This window comes from Cotesia typhae, unplaced genomic scaffold (assembly GCF_013202065.1).
Source record: "Cotesia typhae breed Kobodo isofemale line unplaced genomic scaffold, CoteBio_Ctyphae contig_50, whole genome shotgun sequence".
Taxonomy (NCBI): domain Eukaryota; kingdom Metazoa; phylum Arthropoda; class Insecta; order Hymenoptera; family Braconidae; genus Cotesia; species Cotesia typhae.
The window spans coordinates 2,861,745-2,882,883 of record NW_027423758.1 but is presented as its reverse complement, the minus strand read 5'-3'; the positions used below and the strand labels follow the sequence as shown (position 1 = coordinate 2,882,883).

The 21,139-nt window shown below is 38.5% G+C and overlaps 2 protein-coding genes across 2 annotated transcripts; both read left to right on the top strand.

Annotated features, from left to right (window-relative positions):
• The first annotated feature begins 37 nt into the window (after positions 1-37).
• On the top strand, positions 38-1,434 carry LOC141531947 (uncharacterized). The gene is made up of 2 exons (XM_074250057.1): positions 38-557; positions 940-1,434. Exons 1-2 carry the CDS (start codon positions 348-350, stop codon positions 1,432-1,434), a joined length of 705 nt encoding a protein of 234 aa, XP_074106158.1. The 5' UTR covers positions 38-347.
• A 4,643-nt stretch (positions 1,435-6,077) lies between these two features.
• On the top strand, positions 6,078-7,134 carry LOC141531946 (uncharacterized). Its single transcript, XM_074250056.1, has 2 exons — positions 6,078-6,712; positions 6,959-7,134. The coding sequence occupies exons 1-2, from the start codon at positions 6,100-6,102 to the stop codon at positions 7,132-7,134; spliced, it is 789 nt and encodes a 262-aa protein (XP_074106157.1). The 5' UTR covers positions 6,078-6,099.
• The last annotated feature ends 14,005 nt before the right edge of the window (positions 7,135-21,139 follow it).

Here is a 21,139-nt window from a genome sequence, read left to right as displayed (position 1 = left end):
ATACCAGCTGTTCAGGATCTCGAGAATTCTCATTAGTGTTTCGAGCGGACAAATATCCGGTTGGTAATCAGTAAGTTATTTGGTTAATTAACCGGTAAAATATATTTCCTAAGGATAATTAACTGCTTGCAGTGTCAGATATATATGCACTATACTAAATTATAAAAACAAAATGGCCCATTGCGCTCTATCAGCGTCATAGAGTGATTAACGAATAGTTATTAAGTTATTAGTTAATTTATGTGATTATTACGTTATTAGTTAATTTATGTGAATAATAATAAATTGAAAAGAATACTTGATAATTTTTTTACTGCGCCGGTCCGTATTTTTTTATATTAAACAATATGCCTAAATCAAAATCTATTGTTTGGAATCATTTTTCTGAATATCTTGACGACAAACAAATTTTACACGGGAAATGTAAATACTGTGGCATTACTTACGTTTCTAATGCTAAGCGTATGGAAATCCATTTAACTAAATGTAATAAGTGTCCAGATGCAATAAAAGAAAGTTATGTAGCAGCTAAAAATTGTAATAGTTCTTTGTTAAAGGTATGAGCAAGTAAATTTATACAATAATTTGTTTATTATTAACAGTCAAAATATAAACATTGAACAATTTTCACTTCTAAATTATTATACTCAAATATTAATAATACTGAAGTTAATAGACATTAGAAATTTTTTAGAATTTTTAATAATTAAATTATTATGAAAAAAATTTAATAAAAAAATTCCACATGTAAAAATTAAAGAAAATTATCAGTGAAAATTTTTAGAAGCACTTTTAGTGTTATAATTGATTTGTTATAAGAATTGAAAAAATTGACAGCTGTCAGCTAACTTCAGTATCGTAAATATTATATGTAAATTATCAGAGTTAATTTTTTTAAATTATAACTCATCATCATCAATAATTAATTTTATTTTACAGGATCTTTCATCAAAAAAAACAAGTCAAAGCAACTTGAATAACTTTATTGACAAAATTCCAATTGAGAAAAAAGATAAAATGGATAAAATGTTAGCTCGTACTGTATATTCAAGCTGCTCACCTTTCAGACTGGTTGAAAATGATTATTTGAAAAAATTTTTAAAACTCAGTTCACCTGGATACATCCCACCATCTAAGGATCAATTATCTGGTAGACTTCTAGATGAAGAGTATCAATTATTGAAATCTGTCATGAAGAACAAATTAGAGAATGCAAATTCGTTGACAATCTTATCTGATGGCTGGACAGACATTAATCGTTGTTCGATTATAAATATCGTATTTATGGCACCCGAACCAATCTTTTATAAAGCAATTGATGCTAGTTCAGAATCGCATACTGGAACCTTTATAGCTGGAATCCTCAGTACGGCTATTGAAGAAGTAGGACCGCACAAAGTCCATGCGTTGGTCACAGACAATGCAAAAATATGAAAGCTGCTTGGGGTATTTTAGAAAATGATTATCCTCATTTAATTACTTTTGGATGCGTTGCCCATGGCCTGAATTTATTAGTTAAAGATGTCCTTTCGTTGACAGAAATAGAAGAAATAATTGATAAATCAAAGAAAATCATCAAATTTTTCTAAATCATACTTTGCTTTATTCCGTATTAAAGGACACACAACGTCAAAAAACTAATAAAGTACTACATTTATTGCTACCTATTGATACGCGCTGGGGTTCATATAATTCAAGTTTAAACAGTCTACTCCGTATTAAAGAATCGTTGCAGATAGCAACTTTTGATAAAAACGTGTCAAAAATGATTACTGAAGAAATGCGTCAAGATATCAGAGACGATAGTTACTTTTGGCCAATGGTGCAAAATGTTCATGATTTGATTGAAATTCCCTGTTCAGTTATTAAATGTTTGGAAGGAGAATATCCAACACTATTGAATTTATCCAAAAATTGACTGATATGTACGGAGATTTTATTGAAAAATCATATTTTCTAGAAGAAAAAGTCAAAGCTACGTTGAAGACAAGTACTTGGATCGCAAAGATTTTATCTCCCATCCGGTATATTTTGCAGCGCATTTGTTGAACCCTCAACTCTTCAATTGCCCATTGGTTGAAGCTGATAAAATCGAAGCAGTTAATTTCATTGAAAAATTCGCAGAAAATTTAGAGCTCAATAGTCAACAAGTTATTACAGATTTAGGTAAGATGAACAGAATAAATATTATGAATTTTTACAATTAATAATAAAATAATTAATACATCTAAACCTTTCACTTAAGAATTATTTTAATATTATAAATTATGTATAATAAATATTAAAATTCACATAATTTCTAACAATTTTTAAAAGAAAAAAAAATTGTACTGATTTTAAATTTATTTCCAAATAAAAAAAAAAATTTAACGATAACTCTTGGTGAATTTTCAATGAGGTTGGTTATTCTAATTAAACAAAATCAAATATTTTTATAAACAATAGAAATTAGCAGTACCAAAATTAGATATTTTATTCTAAAATACAATCTATGAAGTTAAACGTAAATATTTATTCTCAGATTAATTTAAAGTTAATTAGCTAATATAGTGAAATTCTTTTTTAGGTGACTATTGCACTCAACAAGCAGTTTGGAGCAACAAGTCTCTTTGGACTGAAAGTAAAATATCCAATTCAATAACTTGGTGAAAATTATATTTTTCGAATCGGGATCTCGCGAAATTAGCTGTGATAATATTAAATATTCCGGCTACATCAGCTGCTTGTGAAAGAAACTGGAGTGTCTTTGGGAATATAAAAACAAAGAAGCGTAATCGTTTAAGCGTTGAGAAGACCGAGAAGTTAGTGTTGTGAAGTCTAACTTATGTTTGTTGGATGATGATTGTTTACTGCAAGCCAGTAACAACAATATACTAATAGCTGAGATCTCAAATGCATCTGAAACTGTAGTAATTGATTCAACAATCGACCAGGACTTGGATGACGTCGAGGAACCTGAATATTTGAATCTTGAAGAAATTATGGACTGGGAAGTTGATGAAAATTGTAACATTGAAATGATAAGTGGATAGATATTTGTTAGAATCCGAATTATAATATCTTAATGACAAAGTATTATTAGAATAAAAAAATTATTATTATAAAATTTATTTATAATAATAATTATATTTAATTATTTATAATTATAGTTCTAATCAAAAAAGTGTGATAATTAAAAAAATAGTTGCCTTCGAATATTAAGATTGTTATAAAAATAGAATTTTTGACTATTATTTATGGTTTAATACAAATTAAAAAGTCATTAACATAGTACAAGATATTTATAATTAGTAATTGTTAAAAAGTAATCGATATAGTACAAAATATTTTTAATCTACACTGATAGAAGGATTTGTTTATAGTTAAAAATATTTATTAATATTTAACAAATCATTTATTAGAGACCACTTTTAGTCCTTAACAAATATTTCTTAGTATTTAAAAAGATTTATTAATATTTAATAAATGAATATCAGATTTATTAAATACAAACAAATCATTTTAAATACTAAGAAATATTTGTTTAATACTAAAAATTGGTCTCTAATAAATGATTCGTTAACTATTAACAAATATCTTTTGATACAAATAAATCCTTCTATTAGTGTACATAGTTTAATCAAAAACTTGTGATAATTTAAAGTAAATAATTGTCTTCGCATACTAAAATTGTAATATTTACAAAAAAATTTGATTATTAAAAATATTATTTATGATTTAATTTACATTAATAATCGATGTATTGTGAAGAATTTATAATTAATTATAGTTTTAAGCAAAACTGTGTGATAATTAAAAAAGAATAATGAGATGAAGTACCCAATAGCTGCTTACAAACCAGTACCAGCTCACTGTGTATTTGTATATCTATATTTACAAATGCAGATATACAAATACATGAAGTGAGCAAGTATTGGTTCGTGAGCAGCTACTGGGTACTTTACCTTAGTTGCTTGTGTATACCAAAATTGTTATGGAAATTTTACATTCAATTATTATAAATATTTCTTACGATTTAATTCATATTCCAAAGTCATTAATATAGTATAAAATATTTTTAATCTACATAATTTTAATAATTTTAATCAAGAACGTGTGATAATTAAAAGAAAACAATTGTCTTCGTATACTAAAATTGTAATATTTTCAAATTCGATTATTACAAATTAACGCCCCAAATTGGGAACGTTACACAAATATTATTTATGATTTCATTCATATTAAATAGTCATTAATGTATTTTTTAATATATTTTAACTATCTACATAGTTATTCGACAACGTGTAATAATTTAACATAAATAATACTTGCTTTTAAATCATTGCAATTGTTCATATAAATATTATTATTTGTTAAAGGATTAAATTGTCATCTTAAGGATTACAATAAAAACTGATTAAAAAATTAATTAGAGCTTGTAATTGAAATGATTTTCAAAATTGAATATATTATTATCAATATTAATATTAAGGTGACTAAATTTTAACAATTACCAACTTATCAATAACAATAAACATTAATGTTAATTAAAAATTTAATCAAATTATCATCGGAAAATTTTGTAAATGTTTGTATTGAATGACAAGTTACGAATAAATGTTTTTTCTATTTGTAATATTTTAATTTTTTATCTGCTCTGTTTTGTATTTAGATTTTATTATTTTTGAATAAGTGTTTTAAGTATTATTTATTCAATTCAATTATAATAAAAATCATAGAAATTGAAAAGTCAGTAAAAAATTAATGTTAATATTTCTTTATTTTATTAATACTCGAAAAGCGTAAAAATTAATACTACATCCAGTTTATGATACGAAAATTCATGATTTTATTTATCACAAAATTTATATTTTTTTCCCTAAAAAAACTGACCGCGAAGTTTCGAACCCTGGTCAAGGTCGCGTAGGCGTGCATACATAGACGTTGCCACTTTAGCTGCATCTTGATGCGAGAATATATTAGTAATTAAGTATAAAATCTGCATTCAACAAGTTTTATACGTAGTCGTTATTAATATTATTTAACAATATTCAACTTTTAACCGTTGATTATTTATTATCTAAATTAATAATTAGAATATTGAAAAATTGCAGAATTTTTTAAATATTTATTTTAAGTACAATCTATCAACTTGACATTTTCAAGTAAATTTATTATTAGTTGACTATACACATTTTCAGTCATGCTTGCAACGCTACCACGTGATAATGAAGAACTACTTTGGTTAATTATCCAGTAAAATATTGATGGTAAGTTGGTAAAGTAAGTAAAATATATATTTCACCGGTAAATTCTCTTCCCTAATTCTCATTAAGCAGTGTGTACATTCTATGATCTTTTGGTCATTTCCTGTAGGTGGCACTATTATTCAATTGAGCGGGTTTCAAATAATCATAATTTTTAGATGATATCTAATATAATATGCGTTTGATGCATTTAGTTATTCAGTAACAACAGTTTCACTAAATATTTTGAGAATGCATAATAATCCTTTACTAGACGGGAGACTAAAGCTAAAAAAAGATATTTCGCAGCTTGCACTTACACCCGTCAGGGGCTGCGCTGGAAATATTTTTACTGTAGCTTCAAGAGGATAATTTGCTATGAAAAATACAGCCATTGCAAGATTTAGGTTGGTAACGTAGAAAAGTGAAGTAAAATTTTAGAGAAACTCTCACAGATGTTAATAGAATAAAGTGTCGTTGCTGTACTTATTTTGTTATTTATTGACTTTTCAATTCGAGTAGAACAGTATTACATTTGAACAATAAACTTTTTAAATGACAAAATATACCAAAATATTTTCAATGAAACTAAGATATTTATTTTGATGAGTTTTGCCTGTAGGTGGCATCACGGGATAATTGCGGGAGGTTTGAAACGACAATTTCTTTACATAGTACTGATAGTAATGATGAGTTTGATAACTTATATTACAGTGGAAGCGGTTTAACGTTATCCAGGTTGTCTTTCTCGTTCTTGTTACCGTTTTATGAGAAATTGAGACAAAACTAATGGTAACTTTTAACAGCATTCACTGTATTTACTGACATAAATATGACGACAGCAATAAACAACAAAAAAATAATAATTATTATAATGAAGATAATATCAACTATGACATTATTTGAAAAAAATAATAACAAATCATTTCTTTTTCTAGACGAATTGACAGGCAACCAGTTGCGGCAGGCTGCTGATAACTATTATCGCTGGTTCCATCAGCAGCAGCAGCAGCAGCAGCAGCAGCAGCAGCAACAACAACAACAACAACAACAACAACAACAACAACAACAACAACAACAACAACAACAACAACAACAACAACAACAACAACAACAACAACAACAACAACAACAACAACAACAACAACAACAACAAGATCAGCAGCAGCAGCATCAAGGTGAGGTGGTGGTGCAGCTACCACAACCACAGGAGCAACATCAACAGCTCGGTCAGGCAATGCTGCCTGCACTGCCTCCACCGCCTCCACTGCAGCAACAAGATCGGCAGCTTGGTCTGGTGATACTGCCTCCACCGCTACCACAGCAGCAACAGCAACGGCAACAACAACAAGATCAGCTGCAGCAGCTGAATCAGGTGGTGTTGCATCCACTGCCACCGCTAGCTGATCTGCGGGTACCGTTGCCACCAGCAAACAACCAGCTGCCGCTGATGCGAGCTGGAGCTCCGGATCAGCCGCCAGCACCAGGTAAACCTTATCAATCAAATGAGCGTGTTCAGCCGAACTAAGTCCTGAGTAAACTAAGTTAGATTTAGTATAATAGAAGCATATTTAATTAGGCTTAATCTAACTTGGTTTACTCCGGACTGAAATCGACTGAGCACACTCAATGGTTTTTTTTTAACTTTTTAATTAAATTTTAAAATTAAAAATTTTCAAAAATCGGGAAGTTACTTTTTTCTAATTTTATTTCAAGTTTTTTATTTTTTTTAGCTGAAAATTACGCTACTCGACGCCATTTCCCAGGCCCAAGGGGACGGACCAAGTTTCGGGGGCGAGGCCGCGGCAAAATCGGAAGGCGTGGAAGAGGAGATAGGGGAGGAGGAAGGGGAAGAGGTGGGAGGGGAGGCGGAAGTGGTCCAACAATTAACCACATTTATTATAAATAATAATAATAATAATAATAATAATAATAATAATAATAATAATAATAATAATAATAATAATAATAATAATAATAATAATAATAATAATAATAATAATAATAATAATAATAATAATAATAATAATAATAATAATAATAATAATAATAATAATAATAATAATAATAATAATAATAATAATAATAATAATAATAATAATAATAATAATAATAATAATAATAATAATAATAATAATAATAATAATAATAATAATAATAATAATAATAATAATAATAATAATAATAATAATAATAATAATAATAATAATAATAATAATAATAATAATAATAATAATAATAATAATAATAATAATAATAATAATAATAATAATAATAATAATAATAATAATAATAATAATAATAATAATAATAATAATAATAATAATAATAATAATAATAATAATAATAATAATAATAATAATAATAATAATAATAATAATAATAATAATAATAATAATAATAATAATAATAATAATAATAATAATAATAATAATAATAATAATAATAATAATAATAATAATAATAATAATAATAATAATAATAATAATAATAATAATAATAATAATAATAATAATAATAATAATAATAATAATAATAATAATAATAATAATAATAATAATAATAATAATAATAATAATAATAATAATAATAACAAGCGGTGCTTGTTACGTGGCCTCCTAGTGGCGCACCGCGGGAAACGCAGACCGCAACATCTGGTCTGTAGGCTAACAACGTAACCGGAGCAACGGGCCAACTACCCGTTGCACCGTAATATCTGAGTTCCAAAACAGTATAATCTCAGAAGTGCTCCCCACAACCGGTCCTCTTCGGATGAGGACCAGTCATCAGGTGGGTGGAGCACACCGGACCCGATGACTTATGACGACCCCGGCGCTTATAGGATTAAGTTTAAGTGGACGGAGGAGCTTCGCGCCGATCTCTTGGTGTGCTGGCAGAACAGCGAGCCGGAGGTATCAGGGTATATGGCCCGGATGCACACACTTTGGTGTGGCATGCATCCGGAGCACAGACATTTTACGCCCAAACACCTGCGTAATTACGCCTCATACCTTCGGCATAATCGACGATCGCTGCTGCCAAATAGAAGGCAGTCTAATCGGCCTTCATTTCCAGCACCGCTACACCAAGAACGGCACCGTTTCTCCGAGGACAACGACAACCTCTTTACAGGTCGACAAGTGAGCATCTCCAAAAAGATGACTCACTCAAAACAACAGCTCGACACGGTGAACGAAGATCTCCCCACACAGCTTCAAGAGGACTCCACTCTGCTCACTGTCAACCAAGTTGTCTACGGTGCCGCGGCTTCGCTTCTGCCGATAGAGAGAAGACATTCTATCTCCTTCGAGGCGAAGTTGAAGCTGCGCATCGCTCAACTTGGACACAAAATTGACATTTCTCGGAAACAAGTCTCCCGCATTCAGTGTGTGATAGAGTATGTTAGTACTCAAAGACCGTACACGCCAAAGTTCGTCGCCTGGCGGCAGAACTTCGAAGGCGACATCACACACTGAACAAGAGTACTCTTCTTGTCATCAAAGAAGAGTCTCTTAACAGGTTGCGGGCTCTGGTGGCTTCCAAAAAGTCACTAGAGAAAAGGCTGAAGCGGTTGATCGACAACTCTTTGTTTCGATCCAACCCTTCACGCTTTCTGTCACCTAAGACCGCTGTTCCCGAGAATTATCCATCATCTGAGCGAGTGGAAGCCTTTTGGAGTGAATTGTACGGAGATCAACCAAACGTCAACCCGGATACTCCAGCTCTGCACGACTTCGAGGCATTCTGTCGAGAACACCGACGGCAGGATATCGCCGAAGAGAGCCCTGCAGTCAGTGTGCAAGAGGTTCGTAAAGCCCTGAATGGCAGCAAGAACTGGGCTGCCCCGGGCCCAGATGGCATAAACATCTTCTGGTGGAAGAAATTTTCTTCTACACATGCTCATCTGGCCCGGATTTTTACATCATACATTCAGGGCGACGAACCAATTCCAGACTGGCTGGTAGAAGGGCGAACCGTACTCATCCCTAAAAAGGGTGACTTGTCCGACCCAAAGAACTACAGGCCTATCACTTGCTTGAATGCGGTTTACAAGATTTTTACAAAAATCTTAAATAACCGTATCTTGCAGGAGATAGAGCCTGTGTGGCAACAGATATACGAACAACGTGGCAGTAAACAGGGCGTGTCAGGTTGCAAGATCAACTTGTTGGTAGATAGATGCGTCATTCAAGACGCAATCTACTACCAACGCAACCTGTCTATGGCCTGGATTGACTACCGTAAGGCATTTGACTCAACTTCACATGAGTTGATTCTCTATCTGCTCAAATGCCTCGGAATCAATCGCCAAACAGTGGGATGCATACAACGTACGATGCAGCTCTGGCGAACGCGTTTTCACATAGGAAGTGGAAATGCATTGCACGTAACCGGAACTGTTCAGTACAAGAGAGGCGTCTTTCAGGGAGATTCTCTGAGCCCTCTGTTGTTTTGCATCTCACTGCTGCCAATATCTGTTGCCCTCCGACAAACTCGTGGGTACTCTGCGGGGCTACCGAGTGATCGAGTATACTCGATCACTCACCAACTGTTTATGGATGATCTAAAGATATACAGTGCCAACAAAGATCATCTACAAACGGCCATCAACATCGTAGCAGAGTACACACGAGATGTCGGAATGTCTTTTGGGTTGGACAAGTGTGCGGTCGTACACCTGGCGAAGGGTAAGTGCTCTGATACGGGTGGAGATGTCGAATTAGTGGATGGGAGCGTCTTAAGAGAATTAGACGCCGGAGAGTTGTACAGATATCTAGGGATTGAAGAGCGGCAAATGCATGCCGTCTCTGAAGTCCGAACAACTCTTCGCAGTGAGTATGTTAGGAGACTCCGGAAGATCTGGTCATCAGAACTTTCCGGCAAGAACAAAGTCTCAGCTACTAACATGCTCGCTGTCCCGGTCCTACTTTACTCTTTTGGGATCCTGAAATGGCCTCGAAATGAGTTGAAAGATCTCGACATCAAAACCCGTAAAGTCATCAATATGAATCAGAGCATGCACCCTAACTCATCAGTCGCCAGGATGTACCTCTCCCGGAACATCGGAGGGAGAGGATTGCAGAGCTTGGAGCGGCTTCACGATCGTTTGGTTCTGGGTTTAACATACGAGGTTGCCAATTTCACAGCAGACGAGGACGACTTCCTGATGCAATTTGTTCATAGTCATGAAAATGCGCGGAAGGGGTCGTTCTTGTATAAGGCAGCAATCTACGCGGCAAATACCTTAGGTCTCGGAGAAATAAACGCTCTCATTGAACTCCCGAAAAAGGAGTTCAAGAGCGTCGTCAGGATAGCCGAGGAAAAAAACTCCTCGGTGAACACATGGACAAGTCCATGCACAGCGTGTATTTCAAACACGTCCGTGACCATGGCTTGTCCACCCAGCTGACATTCTCCTTCTTGAAGTCAGCTGGCCTGATGTCCGAGACCGAAGGATTTATATTTGCCTGCCAAGATGGTGTTATCAACACTCTCGAATACCGTAGCAAGGTGCTCCAGGTGCAGCTTCCGGACACGTCCTGTCGGACGTGTAAACAACATCCGGAGACGCTGATGCACCTTTTGTCGGCATGTCCTGTGCTGGCAAGAGGTGCCTACATACAGCGTCACAATGCTGCCCTGCGAGTACTCTATTATCATCTCAGATATAGCTGCGGTATCGATGAGACACCAGTGCTGCCTTATCTGCCAGGAGATATTCCGCAGGTTGTTGAGAATGACAGTTCCAAAATTTATTGGAACATACCATTCGCAACAACCCGGCGGATTGACCACAACAAACCTGATATTGTGCTCTTTGACAAGGCTACTCGTGACATTTATGTCATTGAGTTTTCGGCCCCAGCCGAATACAATATCTCGGCCAAAGAAGAGCACAAACACCAGATATATCAGGATCTCCTGTTTGAAATTGGCAAACTGTACCCAGGTTACCGTGTCAAGCTCGTCGTTTTGGTTGTCGGCGTCCTTGGAGGGATGAAACAGTCTTTTGTGTCTTCACTTGCGAAGATACCGGCTTGCAGTTCAGCAGCCGTGTCTCTAGCAGTGCGGATGCAAAAGGCTGTCATTTTGGGATCCCTGCGTCTACTTAGGCAAATGAATTTGGCCTGCTGCACTCACTAACCGCCTTGTTGTGCGGAGTGGTGCAGCAGTAATGGATGGCGCTCAGGCTGGGCCCTCGGAGAGTCGGACTCCGGGGAAAACCCCCCCCTGAGCAATTAATAACAAATAATAATAATAATAATAAGCGATGCTTGCTACGTGGCCTCCAAGCGGCGCATCGCGGGAAACGCAGACCATAACATCAGGTCTGTAGGCGAACGACGTAGCCCGTGCAGTGGGCCAACTACCCACTGCATGGAAATAACTGAGTTACCACAAGATACCAACTCAGAAGTGCTCCCCACAACCGGTCCTTTTCGGATGAGGACCATTCATCAGGTGGGAGGAGCACGCCGGACCCGATGAATGATGACGACCCTGGCGCCTTAAGGACTTACTTTAAGTGGACGGAGGAACTGAGAGTCGATCTCTTGGTGTGCTACCAACGTAGCGAGCCGGGGTGAGCGGCTATATGGCCCGGATGCACACTCTTTGGAGTGATATGCATCCGGAGCTAGCGCATTTTACGCCTAAACACCTGCGTAATTATGCCGCTCATCTTCGGCGAAATAGAAGATCGCTTGTGCCGGACAGAAGGCAGTCTAATAGACTTTCCTTTCCGGCGCAACTACACCAAGAGCGACGCCGTTCCTCCTTGGACAACAACAATCCCTTTGTAGGACGGCAAGTAAGTATATCTAAAAAGATAACTTACTCCCAACAACAGCTTGACGCGGTAAACGAAGATCTCCGTGCAAACATCCTGGAGGATTCCACCCTGCTCACTGTGAGCCAGGTTGTGTATGGTGCAGCAGTTTCGGCTTTTCCGAGAGAGAGACAATGTCTCTCGATCGAGGCAAGGTTGAAACAGCGCATCTCACAACTTGGCTTGAAAATTGACATGTCCCGGAAACAGGTCTCCCGCATTCAGTGTGTGATTGAGTACGACACAACTCAAACACCATACACGCCCCGAATTCGGCGCATTGCTGCTGAACTTCGGTGGCGTCATCACACACTGAACAAGAGTACTCTTCATGTCATCAAGGAAGAGTGTCTTAATAAATTGCGGGCTCTAGTGGCTGCTAAAAAGTCATTAGAGAAAAGGCTGAAGCGGTTGGTCGACAACTCGTTGTTTCGATCCAGCCCTTCACTGTTTCTGACACCAAAGACCGATGTTACCGGGAATTATCCAACACCTGAGCGGGTGGAAGCTTTTGGACTGAGTTGTATGGAGATCAACCAAACGTGAACGCCAACACTCCAGCTCTGCACGACTTCAAAGTATTCTGTCGGGAACACCGTCGACAGAATGCTGATGAAGAGAGCCCTGCAGTCAGTGTGGATGAAGTTCGTTCAGCTCTAAATGGCAGCAAAATTGGGCTGCCCCGGGACCAGACGGCATTAATGTCTTTTGGTGGAAGAAGTTTACTTCTACCCACCTCCATCTGGCCCCATATTTACATCATACATTAGAGCTGACGATCCGATTCCGGACTGGCTTGTAGAAGGGCGAACCGTACTGATACCTAAAAAAGGTGACTTGTCTGACCCTAAGAATTTCAGGCCTATCACCTGCTTGAATGCGGTTTATAAAATTTTTACAAAAATTTTAAATAACCGTATCTTGCAGCAGATAGAGCCTGTATGGCAACAGATATATGAACAACGTGGCAGTAAAGAGGCCTGTCAGGTTGCAAGGAGAACCTGATAGTAGATCGATGCGTCTTACAAGATGCGATCTACTATCAACGCAACCTGTCAATGGCTTGGATTGACTATCGCAAGGCATTTGACTCAACTCCACATGAGTTGATTTTATATCTACTCAAATGCCTGGGAGTCAATCCCGAAATAGTGGAATGTATTCGGCGTACAATGCAGCTCTGGCGAACGCGATTTCACATTGGAAGTGGAAACGCATTGCACGTAACCGGAGTTGTAGAGTACAAACGAGGGGTCTTCCAAGGCGATTCCTTGAGCCCTCTGCTGTTTTGCATTTCACTGCTACCTATATCTGTTGTTCTCCGTAAAACTCATGGGTACTCTGTGGGGCCTCCGGGTAATCGAAACTATTCGATTACCCATCTGCTTTACATGGATGATCTGAAGTTGTATAGCGCTGATAAAGATCATCTACAAGCGGCCCTCAACATCGTAGCAGAGTACACACGAGATGTCGGAATGTCTTTTGGGTTGGACAAGTGTGCGGTCGTACATCTGGCGAGGGGTAAGTGCTCTGATACTGGTGATGATGTCGAATTAGTGGATGGGAGCGTCTTAAGCCAATTAGACGCCGGGGAGTTGTATAGATATCTAGGAATGGAAGAGCACCGCATGCATGCGGTCTCTGAAGTCCGAACAACTCTCCAGAGCGAGTATGTTAGGAGACTCCGGAAAATTTGGTCCTCCGAACTTTCCGGCAAAAACAAAGTCTCAGCTACTAACATGCTCGCTGTCCCAGTCTTACTATACTCTTTCGGTGTCCTGAAATGGACCCGAAAGGATTTACGAGATCTCGACATCAAAACCCGTAAGATCATTAATATGAATCGGAGCATGCACCCCAATTCATCAGTCGCCAGATTATACCTCTCCCGGTCCATCGGTGGGAGAGGTTTGCAGAGTTTGGAGCGGCTTCACGACCGTTTGGTCCTGGGTTTAACTCACGAAGTTGTCAATTTCACTGCAGACGAGGATGACTTTCTTATGCAAATTGTACATAAACATGAAAATGCGCATAAGGGGTCATTCTTGTATAAAGCAGCAATATATGCGGCAAGAACCCTTGGTCTTGGAGAAATAAACGCTCTTATGGAACTCCGAAAGGAGGAATTTAAGAGCGTCATCAGGAACGCCGAGGAAAAACTACTCCTTGGCGAACTGATGGACAAGTCCATGCACAGCGTGTTCTTTAAACACGTGCGTGATCATGGCTTGTCCATCCAGCTGACGTTTTCCTTCTTAAAGTCAGCGGGCCTGATGTCCGAGACTGAAGGGTTCATATTTGCCTGCCAAGATGGTGTCATTAACACTCTTGAGTACCGTAGCAAGGTGCTCCAGGTGCAGCTTCCGGACACGTCCTGTAGGAGGTGTAGACAACATCCGGAGACGCTTATGCACCTTTTGTCGGCATGTCCAGTGCTGGCGAGAGGTGCATATATCCAGCGTCACAATGCTGCCCTGAGAGTACTGTACTACTATCTTCGTCATTGCTACGGTATTGACGTGACACCAGTGCTGCCTTATTTGCCAGGAGATATTCCCCAGGTTGTTGAGAATGACAGTTGCAAAATTTATTGGAACATGCCATTTGCAACAACCCGGCGGATAGATCACAACAAACCTGATATTGTGCTCTTCGACAAGGCCACTCGTGACATTTATGTCATTGAGTTCTCGGCCCCGGCTGAATACAACATCTCAGCCAAAGAAGAGCACAAAAGACAAAATATATCAGGATCTCCTGTTTGAAATTGGCAAACTTTACCCAGGTTACCGTGTCAAGCTTGTCGTCCTGATTGTTGGCGTCCTAGGAGGGATGAAACAGTCTTTTGTATCCTCACTTGCCAAAGTTCCAGCTTGCTCATCAAAAGCTGAGTTCTTGGCAGTTAGGATGCAGAAGGCTGTTTTACTTGGTTCTCTCCGTCTCTTAAGGGAAATGACTTTGGCCTGCTGTGATCACTAACCGCCTTGTTGTGCGGAGTGGTCCAGCAGTAACGGATGGAGCTCAGGCTGGGCCCTCGGAGAATCGGACTCCGGGGATAACCCCCTGAGCATTTAATAACAAAATAATAATAATAATAATAATAATAATAATAATAATAATAATAATAATAATAATAATAATAATAATAATAATAATAATAATAATAATAATAATAATAATAATAATAATAATAATAATAATAATAATAATAATAATAATAATAATAATAATAATAATAATAATAATAATAATAATAATAATAATAATAATAATAATAATAATAATAATAATAATAATAATAATAATAATAATAATAATAATAATAATAATAATAATAATAATAATAATAATAATAATAATAATAATAATAATAATAATAATAATAATAATAATAATAATAATAATAATAATAATAATAATAATAATAATAATAATAATAATAATAATAATAATAATAATAATAATAATAATAATAATAATAATAATAATAATAATAATAATAATAATAATAATAATAATAATAATAAGCGGTGCTTGTTACGTGGCCTCCTAGTGGCGCACCGCGGGAAACGCAGACCGCAACATCTGGTCTGTAGGCTAACAACGTAACCGGAGCAACGGGCCAACTACCCGTTGCACCGTAATATCTGAGTTCCAAAACAGTATAATCTCAGAAGTGCTCCCCACAACCGTGTAACGGGTATTTTTTCGGTTTCCCAAAAGGAGTGAATTTTAATAAATTTAAAATTTTATTACTGTTGTGTTACAGTCAAGGCTTTACCTATACATCTATATCCCCTAGCTCGAATAAAATCTCGCCGGAGTCCAGGATCTTTTAAGGGATAACTTATTTTACTTATAAATAAATTTCGAGCCTAATTATAATTAATACTCTATTTATTTAAGACAACAAACAGCAAAAATTGAAACTCAAGTTTATAAAATTTACAAGCGTTATGTCAAACTTTACAACATCGCACATAACCCGCACACAACATTTACTTTCCGGTTCTCTTTAGAGCCATCTGGTGGCCAAACTCTGTCTACTACCTTTACACAGTAGTATTCTTCTTTACCGACGGTTGCGTTTTAAATCACGGCCCTACCTGCCCCTACTCCCATCTGGATACTTGAAAAGTAACCCTTTCCGGCCCTACTTACCCCTAGTTCCCTCTGGGTGCTTGGAAAGCAACCCTTTCCGGCCCTACTTACCCCTAGTTCCCTCTGGGTGCTTGGAAAGCAACCCTTCCCGGCCCTATTTACCCCTAGTTCCCTCTGGGTGCTTGGAAAGCAACCCTTCCCGGCCCTACTTACCCCTAGTTCCCTCTGGGTGCTTGGAAAGCAACCCTTCCCGGCCCTACTTACCCCTAGTTCCCTCTGGGTGCTTGGAAAGCAACCCTTCCCGGCCCTATTTACCCCTAGTTCCCTCTGGGTGCTTGGAAAGCAACCCTTTCCGGCCCTACTTACCCCTAGTTCCCTCTGGGTGCTTGGAAAGCAACCCTTCCCGGCCCTATTTACCCCTAGTTCCCTCTGGGTGCTTGGAAAGCAACCCTTCCCGGTGGCCAAATTTCCCCCAATGGATAAGTCAGCACTTACCTGGTTCCTGGTCGGAGACAAGGTAAGAGTTCCTTGGTTATTCCTTGGTGAAGGGTCTTCTACCAGAAACAAGAACCACTGGAAAACTTGGTTGCCTTTCCCGTCGATAAAAATCGCTTTTGGCATTTCCCAGACCTTTCTTCAAGAGTGAAAGATCTGGGAAAATTATCGCCATCTATCGCTTTTCGCCAAACTTCAGATTTTTTAATTATTTAAATCTGATCAAATATTAAATTCACTCATTAATTTCAACAGATTACAATAAATTTCATACCAAATCAATTCCATACAAAAGTCGTTCGGGACTTAGAAAAAAAATAACATTTGCTAAATAATAATTTTCACCAAAATAATTTCCCAATGAAAGTAATCAATTGAATAATCATTCAGATATTTTGAATCTGTTCGAGAATTCAATTAATTCTTTCTTTCAGGTAAATAAATTTTTGTTCTTTAAAAGAACAAAAATTATCGCCACGCAGTTTCGCTTATATTAGTTCGTCGGTTTTTACTGTAAACGAACGAGCGGCGAAATTCTTCGCCATCTCTCGCCGCGGTGGCGTACTCAAACATTCGCGCGCATTTTAAAATAAATCTCAGTCAAGTATTTAAAACTAAATAAACTTTTTCATTAAACAAAGAAATGTAAATGAACAATGATATATAAAAAAAAAAACATCTTTAGTATATTAAATATACTCCGGTATTAATAATGACAAGAACGATAATAATAGTAATAATAATGATAGTAATAATAGTAATAATAATGATAGTAATAATAGTGGTAATAACGATGATGACAATAGTAATAATAACAATAATAATAATAGTAATAATAACGATGATAACAATAGTAATAATAATTCTGTTGCTCTGCCGTCTCGCTCGCACTCACTTTTTACCATCACACCCCTCCTTCCTGGGAAAGAAAAGTGGTGAACTACGTTTGCCACTTTTCTTCTTGTTCATCATTTTTTTTTTTTTTTTTTTTTTTTTTTTTCCTTCATCCACTGTTGGACCGTCTTTCCCAGCGGCTTGATCCATGGGCTTGGGGTCTTCGCTGTACGGGTAACTCGATAGAGCTTCATATCCCGGTCGTACGCAGTGAATTGCCGGCGCTTGGTCACGTGCTCGTTCTTTACTTCCTCTCGTCGGGTAAGGGTGGCTAGCTTTTTCCAGTGGTGTCTGGGTCTTGGTTGGTGGTGCAAAAAGATCTCCGGCCTGACAATCCAATTCTGCTGCGTAATCCTTGAGTAGTGGTGCATCGTCGTAAGTTAACCACGCTGCGTTGTCGTTGGTCGATTCGGCTTCCAGCTGGGGACTGCTCCTTGGGAGCGGGCCCGGGTTGGAGGTCTGCTCAGGTGTGACTTTCAGCTGGGGACCGCTCTTTGTAAGTGGGCCCGGGTTGTAGGTCATTTCTGGTTCTCTCCATCTTCCGATCCTTCTCTTCTTTTTTATGAAGCTTGCGGCTGCCTCGGTGGGGAAGGATGGCTCGTTGATGAGCATGTGGGACGCTTCGGCGTCGCTAGATCCTCTAATAGCTGTTGACTGGGGATGCTCTTTGTTTCCTGGGCTTTAGTCGCCAAACGGGGACCACTTGTGATGGGTGGGCCCGGTCTGGTGGCTTTCCTAATCCCCACAATCATCTCGGTGCTGGCTGGGCGAATCAGGGGCTGTTTACGGGATTTCGGGAGCCCTGGCTTCGTCCGATCGTACGGCTGTCTGAGCCAGTGAATCCGGGTCCTTACTGGTCGATCTTCTCTTATCCGGATGTTGGTTTTCTTCGGCGTGGCGGGTGTGATGGTAGTGGTCGTGGTGCTCGTCGACGGTGTGAGGAGCAGTTGTGGTGGTCGATCCAGCATCTCCTGCATCAGCCATATCTCCTCTTCTATGGTTAGCTCGGGTTTCATTTTGTTATTTGCTAAAACAGGCAAAATCACACACACATACAGTATCGCAACATTTCGCGTATAACCTCGGTCTTGGCCGCGGTTTTCCGTAACCTCGTTTTTATTATATATATTTCTTTTCTTTTAGGTAGCAGACAGAGTTTGAGAGGGAGAAAAAAAAAACATATGGTGTCGGGTTACTGCCCAGACTCAAGTTCTTTGTACTAAAAAAAAGTTCTATAGTCCGGTTTATTTCACCGATTTTCAAAGAGTTTTAGTTCAATTTTCGGGTTTATTTTAAGGTAAACTTCCGGTTTTTCTCCGTTTCCGTGCCCCCTGCCCGAGACCCTACTCTTAGTTAATAAAGACCACTCAGAATATTCCTTCTTAGACATCAAGAAAGGATTATTTGGTCATCATCGTGGCTTTCTTTTGGCCTGGGCCCGGGTTAGGTAGCGCGGTTCGGGAGGTTCGTCCGGTTCTAGATTCTCCGTATCTAGGTTTTTGGATATTAGGTTCTCAGGATCAAGGTTTTCATGGTAAGGTTTCAGGTCTTTCAGGTGCGCGATAAACGTTTTCCCTTCTTTGGAGACTTCATAAACCGAGGGCCCTATGATTTTAGTAATTGTATACCCTGTACTAAACTTTTCTGCTAATTTTGCTGCAAAATTGTCGACCGCGGACGATAGATGGTGTTCTCGCTTACATACAAGATCCCCAACGGCCGGTTGCCAAGAACCCCGCTTTTTATCATAGTGTTTGGCTTGCTGGCCATATGCTTTGGCTAGATTTACGTTTACGAGTTCGATAGTCTCGTTCAAGGTTTGTACTGCGCGTGGCACGTCGTAGTGTTCGTGGTTTTCTGGTTCTCGCTGTGATTTTACAGATACAGGTGGTTGGATTTCGCGACCGTAGTTCAAATATGCTGGGGAGAACTCGGTGGAGTCATGCTTCGCGGTATTATAAGCAAACATTAATTCGGGTATGAGTTTGTCCCAGTGTCTCTGATTGGCACCCACGAATTGGGCAATCATTGTTCCGATGACACGATTTGTTCGTTCGACTGGGTTACATTGTGGAGAGTATAGGGGGGTTCGCACGTGTTTAATGTGGAAAGTTTCCAGTAGCGACGTAAATTCCTTACTAATGAATGGGGTTCCATTGTCAGTGATGATTGTCTCAACCCTTCCAAATCGTAATACTACATGTTCCTTAAAGACCCGAGCGATTGCCGACGCTTTTTGTTGCCGGAGTGGGTGAACTTCGATCCATTTGGTGAACTTGTCTTGGAAGACGACGAGGTACGACATTCCATTCGATGATCGCGGCTTTGGTCCGATTATATCAGCAGAGACGACGGCCCATGGACGAGTGGCTGGAATAGTGCCCATCGGCGCAGATGGTGGTTGTTGCGAGGGTTTATACGCTTGACATTTGATGCATCGTCGCACAAACCCGGTTATTTCTGCTCTCATTCGCGGCCAGTAGTAACTTCGGGATATTCTAGCAATTGTTTTCGCGATGCCGCCATGCCCTGCCGAAGGAGTGTCATGGTTCTCTCTCATGATTCTATCAACGCCTGCCGCAGGGATACATAGCTTCCATGTGTCTCCTCGGTCGGTATAATCCAAGCTGTGATACGCGTGTCGATATAGTAACCCGTCTTTTAGGCAATACTCGGCGTATCTCTGCGGATCATTTTCTACACCTCTTTTTATGCGTTCGTACCATGCGTCGCCTAGCTCTAATGATTCTATCACGAGTTGACTCCTAGAATCATCAGTTTCGTCATTGTTACTCGGGTGGCTACGTGATAGCGCGTCTGCCACTTTGTTCCACTTTCCTTTCCGGTATACTACGTCGAAGTCGTATTGTTGTAAGAATAGACTCCATCTTGCTACGCGTCCGCTCGGACTTTCCATTGTTCTAAGCCACTTTAGTGATTGGTGATCCGTAATGACTGTGAACGCATACCCTTCGAGGTATGGTCTCATTTTTTGGATCGCCCAGACCACTGCGAGGCATTCTTTCTCGGTCACGGTGTAGTTTTTCTCGGCTTTGTTCAATGATCGGCTCGCGTAGGCAATTACTTTTTCGTCACCGTCCTGTTCCTGTGTCAAGACGGCACCCATTCCTACGTCACTAGCGTCGGTTTGCACGGAGAAGCTTTTTGAGAAGTCCGGGGCGGCTAATATCGGCGCGGTTTTCAAGCATTTTTTTAGTTCTTCAAACGCGGTTTGCTCTGTCACTTCCCATTTCCATTTCTTTCTTTTCTGGAGCAGAGAGGTGAGTGGTTTGGTCCGGTCGGCACAGTTTGGAATGAATCTCCTATACCAGGAGATCATTCCGAGGAACTGGCGCAATTCTTTCATGTTTCGCGGTGGTGCAATCTCGGTGATTGCTTTAACCTTTTCTGGGTCTGTCCTGATGCCTTGTCCATCGATGACATGGCCCAAATACACGGTGCTACTTTTTAAGAAGTGGCTTTTTTCTCGGTTTATTTTCAGGTTCGCGGCGTGGAGGCGTTTCATCACCTCTCTCAGTATTTTCATGTGCTGTTCCAGCGTTTCGCTAATGATAATGATATCATCGAGATA

Excerpts from the sequence above, each read along its gene's own strand:
- LOC141531947 (XM_074250057.1), top strand. The coding sequence starts at position 348 with ATGCCTAAATCAAAATCTATTGTTTGGAATCATTTTTCTGAATATCTT. Across the intron at positions 558-939 it reads GTAATAGTTCTTTGTTAAAG|GATCTTTCATCAAAAAAAAC; the intron begins GTATGAGCAAGT and ends TTTATTTTACAG.
- LOC141531946 (XM_074250056.1), top strand. The coding sequence starts at position 6,100 with ATGAAGATAATATCAACTATGACATTATTTGAAAAAAATAATAACAAA. Across the intron at positions 6,713-6,958 it reads GGATCAGCCGCCAGCACCAG|CTGAAAATTACGCTACTCGA; the intron begins GTAAACCTTATC and ends TATTTTTTTTAG.